General features: G+C 52.0%; 12 protein-coding genes across 13 annotated transcripts; 4 read left to right on the top strand and 8 right to left on the bottom strand.

Annotated features, from left to right (window-relative positions):
* Positions 1-1,139: 1,139 nt before the first annotated feature.
* Positions 1,140-2,798, top strand: CKM354_000469600 (uncharacterized protein; the record flags this gene model as incomplete). Its single annotated transcript, XM_044799943.1, has 1 exon — positions 1,140-2,798. One exon carries the CDS (start codon positions 1,140-1,142, stop codon positions 2,796-2,798), a length of 1,659 nt encoding a protein of 552 aa, XP_044655878.1.
* Positions 2,799-3,026: 228 nt separating this feature from the next.
* CKM354_000469500 (uncharacterized protein) lies at positions 3,027-3,990 on the top strand (the record flags this gene model as incomplete). Of its 2 annotated transcripts, XM_044799941.1 has the most annotated exons (3): positions 3,027-3,090; positions 3,143-3,518; positions 3,576-3,990. In XM_044799941.1, 3 exons carry the CDS (start codon positions 3,027-3,029, stop codon positions 3,988-3,990), a joined length of 855 nt encoding a protein of 284 aa, XP_044655876.1. The 2 variants fall into 2 exon arrangements, with proteins under 2 accessions (XP_044655876.1, XP_044655877.1); XM_044799942.1 differs by lacking the exon at positions 3,027-3,090 and having other exon boundaries at positions 3,124-3,518; positions 3,579-3,990.
* Positions 3,991-4,463: 473 nt separating this feature from the next.
* On the top strand, positions 4,464-4,965 carry CKM354_000469400 (uncharacterized protein; the record flags this gene model as incomplete). Its single annotated transcript, XM_044799940.1, has 4 exons — positions 4,464-4,522; positions 4,578-4,649; positions 4,716-4,850; positions 4,911-4,965. 4 exons carry the CDS (start codon positions 4,464-4,466, stop codon positions 4,963-4,965), a joined length of 321 nt encoding a protein of 106 aa, XP_044655875.1.
* A 493-nt stretch (positions 4,966-5,458) lies between these two features.
* On the bottom strand, positions 5,459-6,640 carry CKM354_000469300 (uncharacterized protein; the record flags this gene model as incomplete). Its single annotated transcript, XM_044799939.1, has 3 exons — positions 5,459-5,990; positions 6,037-6,199; positions 6,247-6,640. The coding sequence occupies 3 exons, from the start codon at positions 6,638-6,640 to the stop codon at positions 5,459-5,461; spliced, it is 1,089 nt and encodes a 362-aa protein (XP_044655874.1).
* Positions 6,641-7,459: 819 nt separating this feature from the next.
* Positions 7,460-8,968, top strand: CKM354_000469200 (uncharacterized protein; the record flags this gene model as incomplete). Its single annotated transcript, XM_044799938.1, has 1 exon — positions 7,460-8,968. The coding sequence occupies one exon, from the start codon at positions 7,460-7,462 to the stop codon at positions 8,966-8,968; it is 1,509 nt and encodes a 502-aa protein (XP_044655873.1).
* A 171-nt stretch (positions 8,969-9,139) lies between these two features.
* On the bottom strand, positions 9,140-9,649 carry CKM354_000469100 (uncharacterized protein; the record flags this gene model as incomplete). The annotated part of the gene is made up of 1 exon (XM_044799937.1): positions 9,140-9,649. The coding sequence occupies one exon, from the start codon at positions 9,647-9,649 to the stop codon at positions 9,140-9,142; it is 510 nt and encodes a 169-aa protein (XP_044655872.1).
* A 759-nt stretch (positions 9,650-10,408) lies between these two features.
* Positions 10,409-11,564, bottom strand: CKM354_000469000 (uncharacterized protein; the record flags this gene model as incomplete). The annotated part of the gene is made up of 2 exons (XM_044799936.1): positions 10,409-11,250; positions 11,312-11,564. 2 exons carry the CDS (start codon positions 11,562-11,564, stop codon positions 10,409-10,411), a joined length of 1,095 nt encoding a protein of 364 aa, XP_044655871.1.
* An 896-nt stretch (positions 11,565-12,460) lies between these two features.
* CKM354_000468900 (uncharacterized protein) lies at positions 12,461-13,599 on the bottom strand (the record flags this gene model as incomplete). The annotated part of the gene is made up of 2 exons (XM_044799935.1): positions 12,461-12,505; positions 12,556-13,599. The coding sequence occupies 2 exons, from the start codon at positions 13,597-13,599 to the stop codon at positions 12,461-12,463; spliced, it is 1,089 nt and encodes a 362-aa protein (XP_044655870.1).
* A 667-nt stretch (positions 13,600-14,266) lies between these two features.
* Positions 14,267-16,277, bottom strand: CKM354_000468800 (uncharacterized protein; the record flags this gene model as incomplete). The annotated part of the gene is made up of 7 exons (XM_044799934.1): positions 14,267-14,452; positions 14,509-14,963; positions 15,016-15,130; positions 15,193-15,695; positions 15,762-15,934; positions 16,025-16,158; positions 16,215-16,277. 7 exons carry the CDS (start codon positions 16,275-16,277, stop codon positions 14,267-14,269), a joined length of 1,629 nt encoding a protein of 542 aa, XP_044655869.1.
* Positions 16,278-17,169: 892 nt separating this feature from the next.
* CKM354_000468700 (uncharacterized protein) lies at positions 17,170-17,730 on the bottom strand (the record flags this gene model as incomplete). Its single annotated transcript, XM_044799933.1, has 1 exon — positions 17,170-17,730. The coding sequence occupies one exon, from the start codon at positions 17,728-17,730 to the stop codon at positions 17,170-17,172; it is 561 nt and encodes a 186-aa protein (XP_044655868.1).
* Positions 17,731-18,673: 943 nt separating this feature from the next.
* Positions 18,674-19,849, bottom strand: CKM354_000468600 (uncharacterized protein; the record flags this gene model as incomplete). The annotated part of the gene is made up of 1 exon (XM_044799932.1): positions 18,674-19,849. One exon carries the CDS (start codon positions 19,847-19,849, stop codon positions 18,674-18,676), a length of 1,176 nt encoding a protein of 391 aa, XP_044655867.1.
* A 27-nt stretch (positions 19,850-19,876) lies between these two features.
* On the bottom strand, positions 19,877-20,251 carry CKM354_000468500 (uncharacterized protein; the record flags this gene model as incomplete). Its single annotated transcript, XM_044799931.1, has 2 exons — positions 19,877-19,978; positions 20,033-20,251. The coding sequence occupies 2 exons, from the start codon at positions 20,249-20,251 to the stop codon at positions 19,877-19,879; spliced, it is 321 nt and encodes a 106-aa protein (XP_044655866.1).
* Positions 20,252-20,261: the final 10 nt, after the last annotated feature.

The raw sequence follows: 20,261 nt of genomic DNA, 5'->3' as shown, positions 1-20,261 counted from the left end.
GGTTCTTTGATGATCTCGGAACTCTGCTTTGCTATCGCCGATTTTCATGCCCGTTGTAACAGTCCATCGCCACGCATGATGAAGAGCGCGGCGTTGCCGAAGATGTCGGTGCATTGGCCGTCGGGTTGGACCCAGCCTGGTCTACGGCCGGTGGGGTCTATGCAGGAAAGCTTCATTTGTGCGAGGGTTGGGACGCTGTGGAAGGATTTCTTGTCAGTGGCTGGCCCGCACTGGAGAAGGCGACGATGGGAAGGGTGGTACTGGCATACCTGAAAGAGAGAAGAGCCACGATGGCGACGATGCTGGTGTCGAAGAACTTCATCTTGGCTTGACTGCAGCTGGCACTGGCGCTGGTGGAGATTGAGTGAGGAGTCGGGCTCGTGAAAAATTTGAGGCTCTCCTCGGTGAGTGAAGAAGATGGAGTCGGTGTCAATGGTCTTGATCACGATCCGACGAAGACGAGCCTGCTGCTCAATCTTATACGAAGAAAAAACGAACGATCGACAGTCAGAGTAAGCGACTCCAAGAGCGACTACGGGGAGCAAAGGTCGACCATCGATGTCTAATTGATGCAGTGTCGTCTCTTCCTGCAGTTTTGGGCTAGACTGCTGCGAGCCAAGGGATCGTCAGAGCTGGCTACTGTAGCCTTCGGAGAGCTGGAGGAGAGGATCTGCGCTGCGGAAGATATGTCGGGACTTTTCTGAGAGGTATTTTTCCAGGCCATTGGAGGGCTATAGTGGAGAGTGAGAGTTCGTTTAGGCTGGATGTGGCCTTTGGTTGGCAGATGAGAGCTGTGGTATTGGTGGGAGTTTCGTATTTGGTACATGGAGCTCGTGTCGAGTATACTGATTTTGATGCTCAACTGTCCAGAAGTATGATCTTTGTCATCACGGCATACCAGTCTGCTCAGAACATAACGGCTGCAGCTGAGTTGATATGATGCACAGTCTTTCCATTTTGTAGGCGTTGACAGCTTTGTGTAGGAACGGGCCTCCCTCCGCTCCACGTCGTCATCACGACGCGTCCAACATTCACGAGCCCCAGAATCATTCAAGATGCAGCAAACAACAAACGTTGAAGAATACTTGATCTGCAACAGCGCAATGCTAGAAACCACGTGGTGGAGGTAATTGATCAAGATGGCGACCCTCATCGCCAGGCGCCAGCTCTGTCGCGTTCCGATCAGCAGCCTCCGTCTATCAACGCCACAGCGAAGATGTTTCTTCGGAATGGGCGAGATCCTCGGTGTCCTCACCAACCCAGCGGAGACCTTGCGTCAGCTCAAAGAATCCAAGGACATGCTCCAGAAAGCCAAAGAAGAGACCGAGCTGCAAAATGAAGCCAAGAAGATCCCTCCAAAACACACCTTCTCCAAGTTGCCTGGTTTCCATGGCCGGAAAGTCGAGCAAGAGCTACTGCGAAAGGTCTTGTCGAACACTCCAAAATTGACTGTGATGTTTGGCGCTACCAGCGTGGGCAAAACAGCACTTTTGAGAGAAGTTCTCGCGACAGAGGATTTTTTCGTCGTTAAGTTCGATCTCAGGATCAGCGGATTTGCGGATCTGAGAACACTGTATATTGCCCTCTGCGAGCAACTCGAGCGCTTTTTTGAGGAGATGCATGATGAGGAGATGGATAAGAACAAACTCACGTTTAAGCATCGACAACTGGAATTGCTCGAAAAGGAAAAGCCGGATAATGCTGGTAATGCTGGATATACGGTTACCGTTGCGGATCTGGCGAGCTTGATGGAATCGCTGCAGAGTTGTTTACTCAAGTACTGGGAGTATGAGCCCAAGACTGGAAAGCAAGAAGGCGACGAAGCCGTGTCAGAGAAAGGAGGGGACGAGCAAGGTTCAAGAGCGCGACAGGTCGATGCCACCAAACCATCGTCGGCTCTGGAGTACGCGAAGTCCAAGACCACGCAGAAGAAGGGTAAAGACGACGAAGAAACCGCGGAGCCGTTCAAGAAACGACCGATCGTATTCCTCATGGATGAGGCTCACAAGCTGCCTGCCCTCGTCAATGACCGACTGAGCTTGAAGGTCTTTCTCGATACTCTACTTGTTCTCACCAAACAGGACCGATTATGCCACGTCATTCTGTCAACCAGCGACTCTTTCTTCCATCATTTTCTGCGAAGCATGAATGTTGGACATCACACCCAACTTCTGACGATTGGGGACTGCTCAAAAGAGGAGACTCGGACTTACTTCGATGGTACCATTCAGGAAATGATTCCAGCACACCTACAGCATAAATTGAGCTTCGAAGATGTGTACGAGGCCTTCGGTGGGAAATTGGCTCACATCAACGACTACGTCAGCAGCTGGGTTAATGCTGAGGGCGAGCTTCCGGTCTATCAAAGCGCGGTCTTTGTGCAGGCTTACACATTACTGCAGTTCCATCTGACCAAAAGCACTTTCCAGACCTACTCCCCTCTATCCGTGGCAACGGCAGGAATCAGTACAGCAGCTGACGATGCCACTTTCACACCAGAGCACCTTATTCATGTGATGAAGAAGCTCGTCGAATCGCCGTATTCGCTGCCATATTTTCAACTGTGTCGGGAGATTGGCACGAATGAAGTGGACTCCATGATAAAGACCAGGATCCTCGAATTGCGCTGGACCAAAAGTGTGACACCGGAGGATACTGCTGCTGAGGAGGTCTGGTGCAAAGACGGGATTCAGCGACCAGTCGTGCTTCCGATGACCCGAATTGTCAGAAGAGCGATGGAAGTGGTGCTGAAAGAAATTGCTGAGTCTGGCGATACACGTTTCAAAGCAGACGCATGAGCGCGATAGCCAACACTCGAGTGTGGCGGTTCAGCATGAAAACGTGGCCACCAACAGAAGTCTGACACAAGATCGACTTCCATGCAGACCAGAAAGTCATTCACTGGTTCGGCGTGCTGCGGTGTATATCTCCTCCTCTTTATTGGTCGGCGGAAGAAGCAGTCAGCGTGAGCCGATGTAGCACAGCATATCACCAACGCTCTAGAGTTCGCAATTCACGCTGCTGACATGCAAGACTCTGATACATCTACACCCGTGTCAGCGATACCTCTTGTCGGTCCTCTTTCTACCTGTTCCTCATACTGATTGTTTGAGGAGACGCAGAATGGAGACCAAGAAATCAGGCTCGCTCGACGCGCAGGACCAAGCGCCTGAAGTGTCCTTCCAGCGGGACGATGGACCCATCCTGGCATCAGCGTTTACAACAAGTACATTCGACCAGAGTCCGGTGCATTACTCGCAACAAGATAAGCCAACACAAGGTTTTGTACCATACCAGCAACCTTTCATGCCTGCGTTTCCACAGTCGATGCAAACGACGGTGCCTCCAGATCCCAGAGCAGATGGTGATGACACTATTCGCGGGAAAAGGAAATGGGTTTGGCCGTTGGCCATGGTCATAGCGGCACTGGTCGCTCTTGGTGTCGGGATAGGCATCGGATATGCAGTTGGCGACAGCAATTCTTCCAACGACTCTTCAAGCTCAGGGAACGATGCTGAGTAAGTACTCAGTCAGCCACTTCACATCTGTCAGCAGCCACTGATACCTGTTCTCAGCAGCGAGCTCGTCACCTCTGGCAATACCGGCATTACCGCCTTCTCCTGCGACTCTTCTGAAGTCTACGCCTCACCCTTCGGCTCCTCTTTCGCACAAGAATGCTACGTCTCCTACAAAACCAACCAAACCGCGTACGATAATTCTTCTATCATCGTCAAGAATTTCGCCGGTCTTACTGTCTATAATTTCGAGACCTGCATGGATGAATGCGTGAAGAGGAATCGTCAACTGGATATTGGAAATATGTTGGGCGACCGCTGTACGGCAGTGAGCTTCTATGCGAATTTGACGTACAGTATTCCGGCATGGGCTGGGAATTGTTTCATCAAGAATGCGAAAGGGATTGGGAGGAATTGGGATCAGAACTCGAATGCGAGTTTGACGGCGAGTGCGTATCTGGTACAGCTGCATTGACTTGGCATCAGGAGATGTGATTGTCGGCCTCAGGTCTGGATCTCTTGTGGAGCAGCAAAGGAACCGAAGTATTCCGGGTTCCGTGCCGAGCTTCGCTTTGTGGTGTTTCAGAGACTGGTCTCCAAGCGGGCGCCCAACGAACTGCGAAATAGACTTCTGCAATCTGCGACATATTGTGGTGTGCTATCAATGCCATCTGCTAGCCATAGCATGTCCGGATCCCATTAAATCCGTAGTTGTGCCAAGCATCTACACGAGTTCGTCCGAAGTCTGAAGAAGGATCCGAGCCAAGCTTTCCAGCCCTAGGACCAAGAGACAGCAATAGGAATGCTGGAACGACGCAAAGCCTTTGTTCCGTGTCGAGATTGATGTGTTGGTGGATACTTAAGTCGGCTTATAGGAAGATGTTCCTAATCGCTTCTTCGTGAAATTGAACTTCAATTTTCTCATTCTCTTGCTTCACGAGTAGCACAATGGGAGGTGGAGGCGGTCACGGCGGCGCCGGTCTGAAAGACATTAACGATCCTCATAGGTTCGACTTCACGCTCAGCATAAGGTACAACAGAGCTGACTAGACATCGGGATAGACTTGTCAAAGGCGAATGGGGAGATCCTCGTTCTTTGCGCCAAAAGGGCATCGTCACATATGCAATCTCTGGGTAAGTACCGTCACTCGACAAGAGTAGTCTGGGCTGAGATATGTGCTGACCATCTCTTGCTCATAGCAACCGTGTCGACCCACTTGCCGGCACTTTCAAGGCTGCGATCTTCAATACGTTTCGAAGGACTCGAGGGCAGATTCTCTATTGGGGTATTCCTATGTTCGTGGCGTATAGTGCGATGCAGTGGGCAACTGAGAGGTGAGTCTCATGATGTTTGATTCGTGGCGTTCGAGAGCTAGAATACTGATTGAGTGTTAGGAATGAGTATTTGAATTCGAAGGCCGGCATTGCGGAATATGGCGGGGAGGAGTAGAGTGCTCGAATGGAACTCGAAGTTCTCATATCGAGGCTCTCTCTGCGCTGTTGGATTCGTCATGAAGTCTGCGGTTCGAAGTGATTGTCATGCTGTCCCGAACGAGACATGCTGTTCAGGCTTTTGAGACGCGTCGAGACATATCGAGGCGATCGGGAGGCCCGGAAGTTGTATAGCTTGCACTTCAGGCCAAGTATTCAATGATTCCAGCAAAGTTGACGTTGCTTCCATGCGGATGTTGTCTTCGATTTGGTGAGAGTGGTTCGGAAAGACATGTCACGTGCCTGCCGCTCCTGTACGCATTTTCCCGATTTAGCCCTCCCCCTTCCAAGACTCTTCGGCATCTGTTTCTGCCACCTTCCGGGATCGAGAACTGCTCTGGCCATCGCATCGATGGTGTATCAGTCTATCGCCGTCATCATGCCTGGCTTCAACTATCTTGTCCAGTCCTGTCTGGCAGGATGATTCCTATTGTGCAACCTTCAAACGGCACTCAAGCGGAAAGGGTCCAGCCCATCAAAGGATCAATTCTCACAGGCCAGAACGCTTCATTCAGCGCTTGAACAGCATCCAGCATGAGCTCTCGACCCTTGCTTAATATCCCATTGAGAGCCAGAATGCCATGCGTGGAGCCGGTATACATCTTGACAGTCGCTTGAACATCAGACGCGCGGAGCTGGCTGGAGAATGCCAATGCTTCGGTCGCTAACAAGTCATACTCTGCGACAGCGATCCATGTCCGAGGACATTTCGACAGCACTTTGCTAGGTGCCAGGTTTGGAGATATTTGCCATTTCTCTCGGGTGGAGTAGTCTTCTTCGTGGCTTGGCCCATTTCGCAGGTACATGCTCCGATACCACAACAACCTCGAGTGTGTCAGCCATGGAGCGTTCAGATTGTACCATCCATTGCCTGGAGTTGCCGTATTATCGATCACAGGCACGATCAGCAACATCAAAACTGGCTTGAAGGAAGGAAACAAGCAAGCAGCTTCCAGGACAAGCACCGCCGCCAGGTTTCCACCACTGTACACAGTCAGCCAATCCCGATAAAGAAAACACCATGACTCACGTAGAGTGGCCGCCGATTGCTACCCGTTCAAGATCGACGGGATAGTATTTCGCTGCCTCTTTTCTGAGCCATGTCAGGGCCTCCAGGGCGTCTTCTGCTGCTGCCGGATAAGGATGCTCGGGCGCAAGGCGATAATCAACAGTGATCACAATGCATTGGGAAGCTTCAAAATGTCAATATACGGGACGTCCGGTCTCGTGGCTCACTTACTTTGGCAAACATACGTGAGAAAGTCGTTCTCGCTGTCCAGTCCTCCACTCACCCACCCTCCCGAATGGAACCATAACAAAACTGGGTACCGAGGTACATGTTGACTCGACTCTGGTACGAAAACACGCACACCACAGTGTTCAAGCTGGATGTCACGCTTCTGTCCGACCTTGAGCTCCGCAGATGGACTTGCTAATGTAGGTAGACGAGATCTTGTCGACGTGTCCCATTTGAGCTGTTCCTCTGGAATTAAGTACTGGAGGCACGTGTCGTGGAAAGCAACATACTCTGGGTCCAAGAGACCCCTCAGAGATGGATGGAGAGGCTGATAAACTGTAGGTGGCTGTGCTAGTGGTGGACTAGGAAATGGGCTCGGATTATTCCATTGGTTCATCGTGCACTCTGCGATTTGTTGACTTGTCGAACGATTGTCGGCCAAGACAAGTCTGTTTCCTTAGGATGGTCTGACTAGAAAGTGGATCTTGGAAGGCAACTCCTCAAGCGGGCATTTGTCGGCACGGTGGTCGTACAACCGAATTCATGGGCTGATTGCCGAAAATGACCGGCTGTGGTGGGCACCGATGCTCGAACCGTACTGCTGTGGACAGAAACATGCTGCGATGTCTATCTGGAGCTCATCATTCGGATGAACATAGTAGGAAGGAGCATTGATGAAGCTGAAATTATAAAGTTCTGCTTCGTGGTGCCGCCGGACAAGGCTGCGGTCTGCAGCCCCGCGGCTACAGTACTTCCTATGCACTGACCTATCACGGCATGGGCTGCAAGTAACTTCATTAGCAGCGCGGTACAGTACCAGGACTCGACAGGCTTTACAAAAGCGGGCGGACAGCTTGGCTCATCAAGCTTGCACAAGATTTGATGATCTGGTCAGTGCTTCAACGACTCATGCTACGTTGCGTTCGAACTCCTCTACTCGATCAAATGCATTGCCGCACTATATGGTCGAGGATGGCTACCTCTGCTTCTTTGAATTATATGTGCTGATTCTCCTCCAACAAAGACGGGATCCTAGAACCAATCAGAGACACAGCGATCTCGGCCCGCTAGGGCGCAGATAGCGATCCTAAAATGTTTTCGCCGCCATGAGTAAACGCATTGCCACCTCGGGTATAAGTCCAAACCGATTGCAAGACCGTACTTCATGACATTTCTCTTTGAATATCTATACTCTCCGTGAGAGCAAGCTGATCAAATGGACCCGCCCAAAAATGCCGACCATAGCCAACACGACCTCGAAAATGGCCCAATGCCAACTCGGAACAATGAGATCAAGAACCCGAGAATGCCACAGCAGCTGGTCCTTCTTTGGCGCAGACTCATGACTCTCAGCGTCATTGAAGAGACAGGCGTCGAACCTGTGCCAGCATATGAACGGAACGAGACCAGGATTATTGGAATCTTCACGTTGTGGTTTACTCTCTCGACAAATCTGTTGCCCATCGTGACTGGAATGGTTGGCACCTTAAGCTTTGGTCTAGGACTACGAGATGCCTCGTTAGTAATACTCTTCTTCAGCTTGCTGTGTACAATTCCAACGGCCTACCTTGCGACGTTAGGACCAGCGACTGGAATGAGGCAGATGATCCAAGCACGCTACAGCTTTGGTTACTATGGCGTGTCACTTCCCGTGTTACTGAACCTGGCGACGTTGACTGGGTTCTGCGTTATTGATAGCGTTGTTGGAGGTCTAACGCTTTCTTCAGTCAACAGTGGCCGATTACCACCTACAGCTGGTATCGTCATTATCGGGCTCATTGGACTTGTCGTCTCGTTCTGTGGCTTCCATGTTCTGCACTTTTTCGAACGATACGCTTGGATTCCGGCTGTCATCTCAATAGTTGTTGCTACGGGATGTGGTGGACAACACTTGCACAAGCAAGTCTCGCTCGAGAGTGCAGCTTCTGCCTCACAGATGTTGTCTTTCGGAGCACTGATAGCTGGCTTTCTCATTCCTTGGGCGGCACTTGCTTCGGATTTCGCAACTTATATGCCTCCTACAACTCCACGGCGCAAGATCTTTGGATACACCTACTCTGGCCTTTTCCTGCCAACAGTGCCGCTCATGATCCTCGGCGCTGCGATTGGTGGTGCAGTTCCCAATGTGCCTTCCTGGCAAGCTGGATACGAACGCACATCTGTCGGAGGAGTACTAGCCGCCATGCTCGAGCCTGCAGGAGGCTTTGGCAAATTTCTGGTCGTCATCCTGTCCCTCACACTAATTGGAAACCTTGCCGCAACGATGTACGCCATAACGCTTAACTTTCAGCTGCTGATTCCATATCTGGTCCATGTGCCTCGAGCCCTCTTTGCTATCCTCATCACAGCAATCGTTATCCCTGTCTCCATCGAGGCTGCCAAAAGCTTCTTTGTAAACCTGGAAAACTTCATCGGCGTGATCGGATACTGGTCTGCTGCTTTTGTGGCAGTGGTGGTTGTTGAGCATGTCTGGTTCAGAAGGTCGGATGCTTCGACGTATTCCCATAATATATGGAGTTCTGCGAAGAGCCTACCTCTCGGCATTGCAGCCATTACAGCCGGGTTGTCCTCGATCGCGCTCATTGTTCCTTCTATGTCTCAGGTGTGGTACACAGGACCCATAGGCGCCAGGACTGGGGACTTGGGCTTTGAGATGGCTTTCATCGTGACCGCTTTGGTGTATATCGTATTGAGGAGTGCGGAGAAAAGGATAGTAGCGCGATGACAGCGTCGAGTGCCGCAAGGTATGATTGTATTGAGAGCATGATAGGTCGGTAAACATCCATTGCAGAGTTCCAGTAAAATGCGGCACACAACTGCAGCATGACCAATAAGCAACTCATCTTGCAGTCCTACACTGCACACTCATCGACTGACGGCCGCGTTTCCAGCTCTTTCAATAGCTGGAAATGGTCAGCATAGCCCCATTATCACTCTTTTCCGCACTGAAAGCATCGTAAGTACTCACCTCTGCCGTAGTCTGAAATCTCAATCCCTCCGCAATATCCTTCCCAACCCTCAACTGCAACCCTTGAATCCAAAAACTCCTGACCCATGCCGCCCTCCCATTCCTCACATCCAAATCCGACACAATATATCGAATATCCTTGAGCAACTTCCGATACTCCTTGGGCACAGATTCCAGCCAAGCGAACAAATCATACGGCTCTGGGAAAATGAAAACCGAATTGCTGTAGTAGCTCGTAGCGAATTTGATTCTTGAATCTCGATTGACGTGCATGAGATGTGGAACACGATGTTTTCCACAACTTCCGTCTGCTCTTCGACGGATTCGCCGGACTACGGGTTTTGCAACGAAGACTTCGTTGTAGATCATTTCGTAGATCTCAAGGGGGAGGCGGCTGAGGTGAGCGGACATCGTATCAGTGCTATTGTTGGACTTCATGTTGGCGACTTAGTGGCTATACGAGGTTGTGTCGTGAAGGGAGAGTCAGTGATAAGCGGTCAAGATTGTTTTGCAAGTTCATTGTGCAGGCGGCATAAACATATGTGCTTCGAAACGAAAGTCCTAAAGGCGAATCGGCTTTGGGCGCGATGACAACAAAGCGTTTCAAGAACTGTGCCTAGGCTCGGCAGATAGAACTGTCTCTGCATCGTCATTGCGGTGTGGTAGGGAAAGCATTTTCTGGGTGATTCTGTTAGGGCACGATTGGGGCTAGTTGCAAGCCTCTGGCCTGGCAAAGATGATGCTGCTCAGTCAGATAACAATCAGTAAGCACCGAAAATCGAATTGATCCCTGCTCTCCGTGCTCTAGATGATTAATCTTCAGCGTGTTGAGTCTCGCCGGAATCGCCGGAACAGGCATCTGCAAAAGTGTCTAGGATGCGTGGTTTGCACAATCCAGGTTTGGAGATCGTGATAGCCTCACTACTGATTCACATGTGATTTGCATTGTGGATTAGATATAGTACAGTCTGTCAAATGCATACGCGGATACTGGGGACAGGGCGTTTACTCTGCAATTCTGCATCGATCACTGCCAATCAGACAGCTCATTGTATCCAAAGTCGGCCGGTTCAGATTCTTGAGAGTGCAAGCATAGAGTTAGGGGCCCTGCTTTCCGGACCCCAAATGGATGTGACGGACTGTAGCTTCCTCTGACCTCTGAAGTCCGGATGTAAGACGTAGCATCTTCGACAATACTCATGCGATCTGGTATGACTGCGTCGCATACTCCAGGTAATAATTGCCATTTGCCTGATAGGTATCCTGTGGGCGAAATGAGCTGTAGTTCCTTCTCACGCAGCCACACGCAATCTCCTTGTTCGCGAAACGGTCTGCGATCCAGTCGAGCCAGATCCGCTGTCCAGCATCCAGAGTGGCAACATGGTCAGTACCATTCAACAGCACATACTCCAGCTGACTGTCGGGATAACTTGTACAGGTCTCGTTCACAGCTTGCGTGGATAGCTCTGCCGGGACAAGAGAATCGGCGCTGCCTTGCAGCACGAGTAAGGGTCCTGCGACAGGTTGACCCCCTACTCTGGCGAGGTGCTTGAAGGCTTGGAAGGCAGAGGTATCGAGGAGGTCTTCGCGGACGAGACCGGGTGCGTTCAAAAGCACAGTACCCACATTGTTGCAGGCCTGAAGCTCCTTGAACAGCTCGAGACGCTGGAGGCCACGTTCCGTCAAGAGGTCTGCAGCAGAATAATCTGGAAGTACTGAATCCAGGCCAGCGGCTAGGTAAGGTCCAATCAAGGCTGCCAAAGCCGGAAGTAATCGCAGTTGCGATTCAACGTCAGTTACAGGCGACCCAGCGATCGTGCCGAGATGTCCGTCAACTGGTTGTCGTGCTTGACGTTCGGCAGCGGCCCATGCAGCTTGGCCACCTTGTGAGTGGCCCATAAGAACAAATCTCGAGCTCAGCTCAGGAAAAGCATGCTGTGCTGCCTTGACTGAATGGAATAGATCGTTTGCTGAAGCAGCCGCTGCGAAATAGGCATGTTTGATGCTTGCGCCTTCGGCAGTGTGAGTAACGCCAAGACCTATGAAAATGGTCAATGGTATTCCTTTTGATGTCCTGTGTCGCTGTGGAAGAGGACAAACCTGCATAGTCTGGGGCCACTACAACATAACCTTGCAGAGCCAGAACATAAGGAGCAGAGTACTGATACCACAGATTTCGAATGTGACTTGGCGCACATTCGCCAAAACTCCCCGAGGTACCATGACCCCAGCCAACGACTGCCAGACGACCGGTCTCGGGATCAGTGCGAGGCATCCAGGGCCAAAGCACATATGCAGAAGCGGGCACGGCCGTGCCATTCGCTGTCTCTGACTGGAACAAAATCCGAGACATTGCCGTATTGGGAGGTAGAGTGTACAAAGTCGTGTTGGTATAATGCTCGACAGATAAAAGCGAGCCTGGAGGTGAAGTCGAGGAGTTTGCTGGAGGTGTGTAGAATGGATCATTGGCCGCACTACTTCCAGCCCAGTTCGTCTGCTCGAATCGCACTGCAATATTGACGTTTTCTGCAGTTACTTTATCGAGTCCGGCGCGGGTTATCTGATCATCGGTAAGAGTAAAGGTCAAATTCCAGGTATTGTTTTGCGCGGTCACTGCTTGCATATCCTGGGCAACAGCCAGACGGCTGATAATTAGAACTGCAAGCCAAAACATTTTGGTGTTGCGACCACGCACTGGCCCGCGGAATACATCAGGTGCTCAAAGATATATAAAGCTGAACACTGCCTGCGAAGGAATTCAACTCTACAAATCCTGATGACGTATGGAAACCTGGGGCACGAAGAACCCTATCAAGGATCGACAAGTCGTTGCATAGTATGCGCGGCCGCTCAGCGCCAACGACTTGTTGTACTGTTGGTCTATGGGTGCTTTTGCATGTCTTGAGTGTATCACGTGCCACTGAGACGTGTTGTTCTGTTAGCAGATGTGGTAACTCCTCGGATCGGGCGAATGTAGAAGTCCGAGCCACCGAAACCTGCAAGAATCCCTCGACTGCCGAACAGGTTGTCACTTGCAGGGTGTTTATAGCCAGGTAGCGGTAGTTTAAAAGTAGCCCAGAAAGGACACGCGCGTTTTAGTGCTTTCAATTCATGTCATTATTATCCTGTCTGTCGCTGGCCGTCTGATTGAGGTTTGGCCAAAGGAACAAAGCTGGAGCGTATACCAAATGGCGATCGCTGACCGGACACGGCCGAATGTAGCGCCTGCTCTATAGACGTTTGAGGCCTTCACGTCTTGAGTACTTGGCCGAGTATGGTCCCGAGGCTGTCGGACTGTACGAGTGTCAGCATCGACAGTGTGTTCGGCTGGCCGGAATACTTACATGAGGTGGCTGCGTGATCTGGAAATGGTTTCCAGTCATATAGTTGAAGAAGTACCGAGCACCTGGCAGTAGCTTCTCCCAGCCTTCTGTTCGCAGATTGCCTCGTGGCTCCAGGAGAAAGCGAGTGACTTTGATATTCAGATCCACTTCCAGCCCAGACTCTGCAACGCTCTTGACCAAGCCTTCCTTGACCCATATAAAGTCGACCTTTGATGGGACGTGCTGGCTCGGTAGTGTGGTAGGCATGTAACGATCCACCGAGATGACAGTCGACGTAAAATGTTGCACAAGCCATTCGGGCGCCTTCTTCTGTCCAGATGCACCCATGAGACCCTTCCTCGTGAGCTCTGCGACAACCTGCTCTGGTAAAGCCTCGTACTGCAGGCGACATGGCGAATCAATAAGAATAAGGCGATCCACTTTCTCCCCAGCTGCCGTCAGCAGCTTGGCAACTTCGTAGCTGTAATAGCCACCAGCAGACCAGCCACCGAGGACGAACGGTTTATTCTTGGGTTGTAGCTTTCGAACTTCGTCTACCCACAACCGTGCCATGCGTTCGATTGAGCAAGTGAAGTTCTGGGCCTGACGCAAGAATGGAGAATTCAGTCCGATTAGGCACACGTCCTCTGCAATTTTTGGTAGTGTGCCATAGGATGTGCCAGCACCACTTCCATCTGGGAAGAGAAACACGACAGTAGCCGCATTGCTTGGTGAGCCTTGCAGCACTATCGAGAGAGGCACTTTTGGCTTTGCTATGTCTTGCCAAGGATCGTCAGGCTTAGGCAAGTCGTGGCTGCCATTAGTCGTACTGCTGTCACCTTGTAGGTGCTTCTTGAAACCTCCTACTGTCGGGTAAGCCTCAAAGACATTGTCAGACACCTCAACTTTGACCTGTTGTCGAATGTCCGAGGCCGTTGCTGTGGCCAGTAATCCGGCCAGTCCGTGGTACTTCCAGGTCTCATAATCTTGGAGCTCCTCCGGCTCTACCGATACAGCCTCTGCGATGATCCGGAAGATGTTGTCGAGCTGCTCCTCTGAAGCCATGCTGGGCAATGTCTATTAGTTGTGGTAAGTAGAATCAAGATCGGACAACGTTTTGATGTTGTGCATCTAAATTTAGCATGCTTCTTTCGGACTCCGCCAGCCAGTGCAGCGTTACGCTTGGGCAATGCGTTTCAACAGTAGCGACGGCCAGTAGCATCAGAAAATTGCACGCAATATCCCAGATATGGTCGCGAGCGTCTGCTGCTGGAGGTGAAGCTAGGAAACAAAGTGGACGAAGCTGCTTCGGGCAGCTTCGGAATATACAGATTCTCCGAGCAAATGTTGCAGAGGAGCAACAAGTGAGGACTCAAAAAACTGTAGACTGCGTCATTGGTCTATACAATCGTGAATGAACAGAACACAGATGAAGTTGATAGACAGCATGAAGACACAGATGGTGATGTTGATCTGGCGGGTGCGCCAGGCCAGTGTGAGCTTGTGCGGCTGTGCGGCCCGCCACTCCGTCGGACTTTCCCACTTCGGCCCTCACGAGGAGCGGGCTTTCCTGAATGGGCCTACCGTTCCATGTACATGAGAAATCGGAAGATGTAAAGGAGGAGCGACGGGAAAGACTGCATTATTCATCATTCGAGGTTCGTCCTCCTTTCCCACTGCAAACATCTCATCTGGTGCTGTGATCACTCAATTGTTCTTTTCACCCATACCATCACGCGTCCTCCGATGCAAGAACAGTGCCGTCGTTCGCCACAGCGAGCTTGTGGGCCTTGAGAGACTCCTTCACCGGGTTCTTGGCTTCGAAGATCATATCTAGCTCTTCCAAAGTGCGACCTTTGGTCTCTGGAAGGAAGAAATAGAAAACAGCAGACTGGATGGCGCACCACACCACGAAGATCTAGCTATCGTCAGCATTCATCAATTTCGTTGGCAGGAGACAGAGCTGGTACTCACGATATAGGTCTTCCAGCCGATGTTGCGAAGTGAGATGGGCCAGGCAAATTGGCCTAACAGACCACCAGCGTTGACGGCCAAAGCGGAGAAGGCCATGCCCTTGGCACGACCCTCGAATGACAAGACTTCCACTGGGTACAGGGCTTGCAGTGGCGTGAGACCCACGGAGTAAGTGGCTCCAAAGATGAAGATGCAGGCGACAGTAGCTCTAGCAGCAGCCGCGTTGGTATCGCCGGATTCACTGAAGGTTCCCGTCGCGGCTGTCACACCGATCCAGACAATGCAGCAGCCTGTCATCGAGAACAGCATGAGCGGCCGACGTCCGATGCGCTCCACCCACGCGGCTCCGAACAAGGCAAAGGCAAATTGGAAGCAACTGTATCCAAGGTTAATGTTGGCTTGTTCAACTCCGTCAGTGTATCCGGCAGTCTCCAGCACGGCAGGCAAGAAGTATGCTGGCTAGAAGTCAGCGTCTGTGTGGCAAGAACATCGAAAGTCCGATCTTACAAAGCACTCCGTTTCCGGCCCATTGCGCAAAGATGGAGAAGACGATGTTGCACGCGATACGGTACCTGGCCGATCTGGATCCGAAGAGAGCAGAGTAGTCCCAGAATCGTTTATCCTAGCGATCCGCGACGTCAGCTGTGTACTTTTCTGGCCGCAAAGGTTGGCAATTGGACTTACTGCACCGTTGGTGTTGAGGTACTCTTCATATTCGGAGACCTCGAGCTTGACCCACGCGGAATCTGGGTTGCCATAGCCATGCCACTTGGTCAGAACTTCAATGGCTTTGCTGCGCTTATTGTTGACAAAAAGCCACCGAGGAGATTCCGGGATGAACCAGACGAAGATTGCAATAAGGCCAGGGAACACCATTTGCAGGTACACTGGAAGCACCCACGAAGTGTTGCCTGCAAGGTTGAGTCCGCCACGAACTGCCCCAGCGGCCATGATGGATCCTGTGAACCAGAACGTGTTGCAGTAAGCAGTGATGACGGCACGCCATGATGGATGAGCTGTCTCCACAACGTAGATGGGACCTGCTGCAGAGACAATGGAGACACCGAAACCAAGCAAGAAGCGACCGCCTTTGAGTTGTCCGCCATCACCGGTGTAGACTGTGGTACCATTGATGACAGCGCCGAGGATGATGAGCCAGGCTCCAATGCTCATTCCGACCTTTCGGCCTAGTTCTCAGTCAGTGGACTGCTTCTCCAGGTACACTCGGCCTCTTTCAGACATCATTCACTCACCCCAGGTATCGATAGCAGGACCAACAAATGGCAGTGCAGACACGCCCCCAATCTGGTACATTGCTGCGTTGATGGCCTGCCAAGGTCCATCTACGCTTCCATTGAAGAAGTCAAGGAAGACCTTGTTGGCACCAAGTCCTCCGAACAAAGATCCATCGTATCCGTTCATTGTTCTAAGCATGTCAGAGCAAACTCTTTCTAGGCATCTTTCTACATCGTGTGTGGACATGGCCGATGGCGTTCGGGAAAGCGGAGCCACTTACTGGCAGAAGCATCCGAGCAGCAGACAACCAATTAACCTGATGGTGACTGGATGGAGGAACGGCGTGGGCTCCTTAGCCTTCGCTTCATGGAAAGCATCGCTGCCCTTCACGACTTTTACTTGGACGAGTCCGGCCTGCTTTCGTCAGCTGCCACTCACATCAACAAATCTCGGATCATTATGAATCTTACCTCCTTCTCATTCATGATTTCCACCACGCTATTCGCGCTCTTCTCTTCGACGACTCCAGACATGTTGAAGTCGTGTCACAAGAAAGTGTCAAAGTGGGTATGCTTGAGGAGCAATAACGCAAAATGCAGCTCTGCTGTCGCATCTATATCCTCCTCGCCAAGGCTTACCTGCGACCCAACACAAAGGTGTTTGGCCCCATGGGGCCACGCATGTGATCCTGGAACGAACAGGGTGCGGAGTCCTTTGTGTCCGGCACGAACAGCCTGCCCGGAGACACGGTCCTCTCCTCCGCGCCCAAAAAGTAGTATACTACTGAGAGAATCGAGTGAGCTAGAACCAGGTCGGCTACAACGTTGCTGCTCGCTTGGATGCAACGTATTTCAGGTTGTATTAGTGGCGCTTTGGCCTCGGCATGGAGCGAGAGCCATTGGCCTGGTCGAGCCCGGAGGGCATGGGTCCGTGGTGCATTCGACAACAAGCTTTCTGGGGTAGCGGACTTCAAAGAAAAGCCACGCGAAGGACATGCTGCGATGACAGTTCGTATCTTCTTGCAAATACCTGATTCGTGCACGGAAAAACAGCTCAAGCTATGCAGCAATGCAGCTGATTCTACGCCGTGGCTGGATTTCTACCACACGATTAGCTTTCCAGGACTAGTGTCTATGGTCTTGGCACAGGGTCATGGCATATTGTCGCCCAATCCTCATATGTTGTGCTACGAACGTAGGATTCGGACGCAGCTATCCGTTGTCGCTTCTGAGCGATCTGCTGGAGTCTCGTCCCGCCTTATTGGACATCACGCGCCTTGGTTTCGATCATACCGCTCAGAGCCTCAGTCGGCGAGGCGGTCCGATGAACAGAAGTGTATGAGTCTTTCTCCTTTACTGCTTTTTGGTGGCGGCGAGTGAGCGCTTCTCTTCGTCTTCTTGACAACTCCTTCTAGATCACAGAAACTCAGTCGGGCGTCGATGGGCCATCGTCGTTCACCGAGTCGCCGCTCGAAACGATCGAAGGGAGAGACGGCTCCGGCGAGACGATGTCGCCCGTCACGTAGGCGAGCGTCCTATCCTCGTTCCAAGACACCACTCGGTCTTCTAGACGACTCGCTCCCGCATCTGTTCTGAGCACACCAATCGACAACATCCACATTCCTTTGCCCAGAATGGTGCTGGGCGGAGAGAATTGATTGAGCTTGTACTCGTATGGCGCACTGAGAGCCACTTCCTCTGTGCCTTCTGGCCTGTCTTCGACGTCTTGTATCTCCGACCAAACGAGACCGCCATCGACTGGGCCGGAGTAAAACACGGCACTCCAAACAATCAGCCCCCATTCTTGAGTCAATCGCCCCTGGTCATTGAAGGCGGCGCCAGGTTGCAGGTGGGCCTCACTGCCTGGCGGTGTGATGATGACGGCCACGGAGGTTTCGCTGCCGTCGACTTTCTCGAAGATGAGTACCCTCTCGTAAACGTACTCGCCCTGGCTTGAGCTGTCCATCATCTCTGTTGTGTCTTCCATTGTGCTGGTGTCGGCAGATGCGAGTGTGTTGGCGTTGTGGTTGTGTGTCGAAAGGAGACAATCCCTTTGTCTAGTCGTTAAGGGCGCTCGCGGATTTGATGCGAGAAAAAGGGCTCGTTGTCGACGGCGACAGTATGGGCGACGAGCGAGTGCTGTGTGCAAAGTCTTGCGGCGGAGTTGCAGCAAGCAAGCAGCGGCTTCAGGGACGCCGATAATGATAAATTCGACAGTGGGCACTCGAGCGGGAACAACGGGACGGCCTATTCACCATTGAGAAATCTATCTTCGAGAGCCACTACAACGGGGACAACGACACAGACATCCCGAGCATACAAAGCTGCCTGCCATATGGCACACTCCTGGATTACCGGGCAAAGCCAGGGGGCCGCCATAGTCTAGCATTACGCAGCCTGCTACTCTCGTGCCACGGCGAGCAACGGTACGACTTTGTCAACACCTGCCTCATCCTCTATGCCACCGCCCAGTGATCCAACATTATGGCACGGGGCAGAGATCGTGTTGGGGAACGCCGTCCGTGCATCGAGCTTCGATAAATCCGCTTCGATGATCAATCTTGTCCAAAAACGCCGAAACAGCATCTTCAGACCGCCAGAAGCCTCGCCCGCCACCCCAAATGCTATAGCCATCCGTGTTCATGGATCCTGCTCAATGGCTTGAACTTGTGCCCTCCCCGACTCGACAGCGGAACACGAATCTGCCACAGCGACCGCCGATATTCTCAGACCAGCACACCACCACGGTACATAAACAACGATCCAGACTAGAGGGCATTGGGGAGAGATGGATGACGATCTCAGGATGCAGCGCGCTCGGGTTACGTGGAGGAGAGAGAAAGGAACAGAAGGAAGCGCAGACATGAAAATACATAAATCGACCACTCTACATCTCAGAAGCTACGATAAGTTCTCACGACCTTCCATGCCTAGATCAACTGCGGCATACTTCTCCTCATCTTGGCTGAGAGCCCATACAGTACAGCCAGCTCCATTGCCTCTTGAGAGCGCTGGTCCGTGTTCTTGGAAGCTGGTTCCCAGCTCACTGCTTTGGCTCTGCCTGTAATGGAGCGTCCAAGCTTGCTGTTCGGGACTGGCAGCATCGAGCTGCCATACTTGGCAGGAATTTGTGCTAGCTTCTGTGGCGACTGCTGAAGGCTGTATGGGGGCTTGATCTGGGACACCACGCTCTGGCTCGACGCTGTCGAGGGCTTGACTTTGGGAAGAGAGACCCTCGAGTCCGAGATCTTCTTCCAGAGTGTCGACTTGTGGTAGATGGGCAACTTCGTTGGCTGCGTCTTTGGCCGGAAGGACTGCTTTCTCGGATGCTTCGCACGTTGGCGAACAACTTTTGGCGACTTGTCAATCGTCCGCCAGCCGTCTAGCCAGTGCTGAAGCTCAATCTCGCCATGCTGCTCCTCGAATGTGTCCAATCTCGCCGTCTCTGTCGCTACTAGGCGTTGGACGCAGACGTGCGACAGCGAAGCCCGAAACGAGCTTGAGATTGGCTTCCATTCCTCCCAGGGCTCAGCGATCAACAGCTCTGGCATCAAGTTTCGCCACTCATTCACGGCATCAGTCAGTATGCGGCTCACAGGTCTGGTGTTGTCGCACTGAAGCCGGCTCTCCAAGGTCAGAGGTTGCATGAATTCTGCGTAGATTGTAACCTCCACTTCATAGGAATTCCGAGACGACCAAGCGACTCTGAGCCCTCGCCACTTCACCTGATTGCGTAGAAGAAAAGCCGACACAGGAATCATGACTTTCAAGATCCAAATATCCCGCTCCTCGTCCAGCTCGCATTCCGTCAAGCTGAAAGGCAAGAAGGCTTTGTCGAAATCGAGTGCATCGACTGCCAGAATCGGATTGAGATAGAAGTCGTTCGTGTCAGAAATGGGCTTTGCTCCGGATAAAATGCGTTTTTCGATGTGGAAAGGAAGTTGCCGGGGTCCGAACCATGCCCTTTCTCGGGCGTCCTTTGACTTCCAGATGATCTTGTACCACGAATGGCTTACCATCAGGCAGGTCGCGAGATCCTTTATGGTCAGGTATGAAATGATGTGTGAGACCTCCTTGAGCTCGCTTTCGGCGTACTTGGCTTCCATGTATTCTCGCATCGACTTCCTGAAGCGTTACGGGGACTTTGGTGGTATCGATGGTGGCTCGAAGTGCTCCGAGCCCAGTTTGGGACTGAAGAGTGGAGGAGGCAGATGTAGGGGTTGAGAGAAGCGCTTCTGGATGGCCGGTCAGCGAATGTGGACACGGAAGAGAAGGGCTGGAACACATACATTGGAAAGCGAAGTCCAGTCGGCCTCACTGTCAGAGTGATCATCTTGGCTGTAGATGCTGCTGCTGGAGTCCCAGTCGAGGACCTCGAAGCTGCTGGCTGCGCTGGCGCTGCATGGCGAGTCATGCGTCAGGGGAGAGTCTTCGTCTAGCAAAGATCCGGCGGCCCTTCGACGAGGGGTGGAGAGCAGCGACACCAAGTCGTCGGTTGAGTGCTCCATTGTTGGAACA

This window comes from Cercospora kikuchii, assembly GCF_019650295.1.
Source record: "Cercospora kikuchii DNA, contig_00003, whole genome shotgun sequence".
Lineage (NCBI taxonomy): Eukaryota > Fungi > Ascomycota > Dothideomycetes > Mycosphaerellales > Mycosphaerellaceae > Cercospora > Cercospora kikuchii.
The sequence above is the reverse complement of the archived record's forward strand: the minus strand, read 5'-3'. Positions and strand labels throughout refer to the sequence as shown.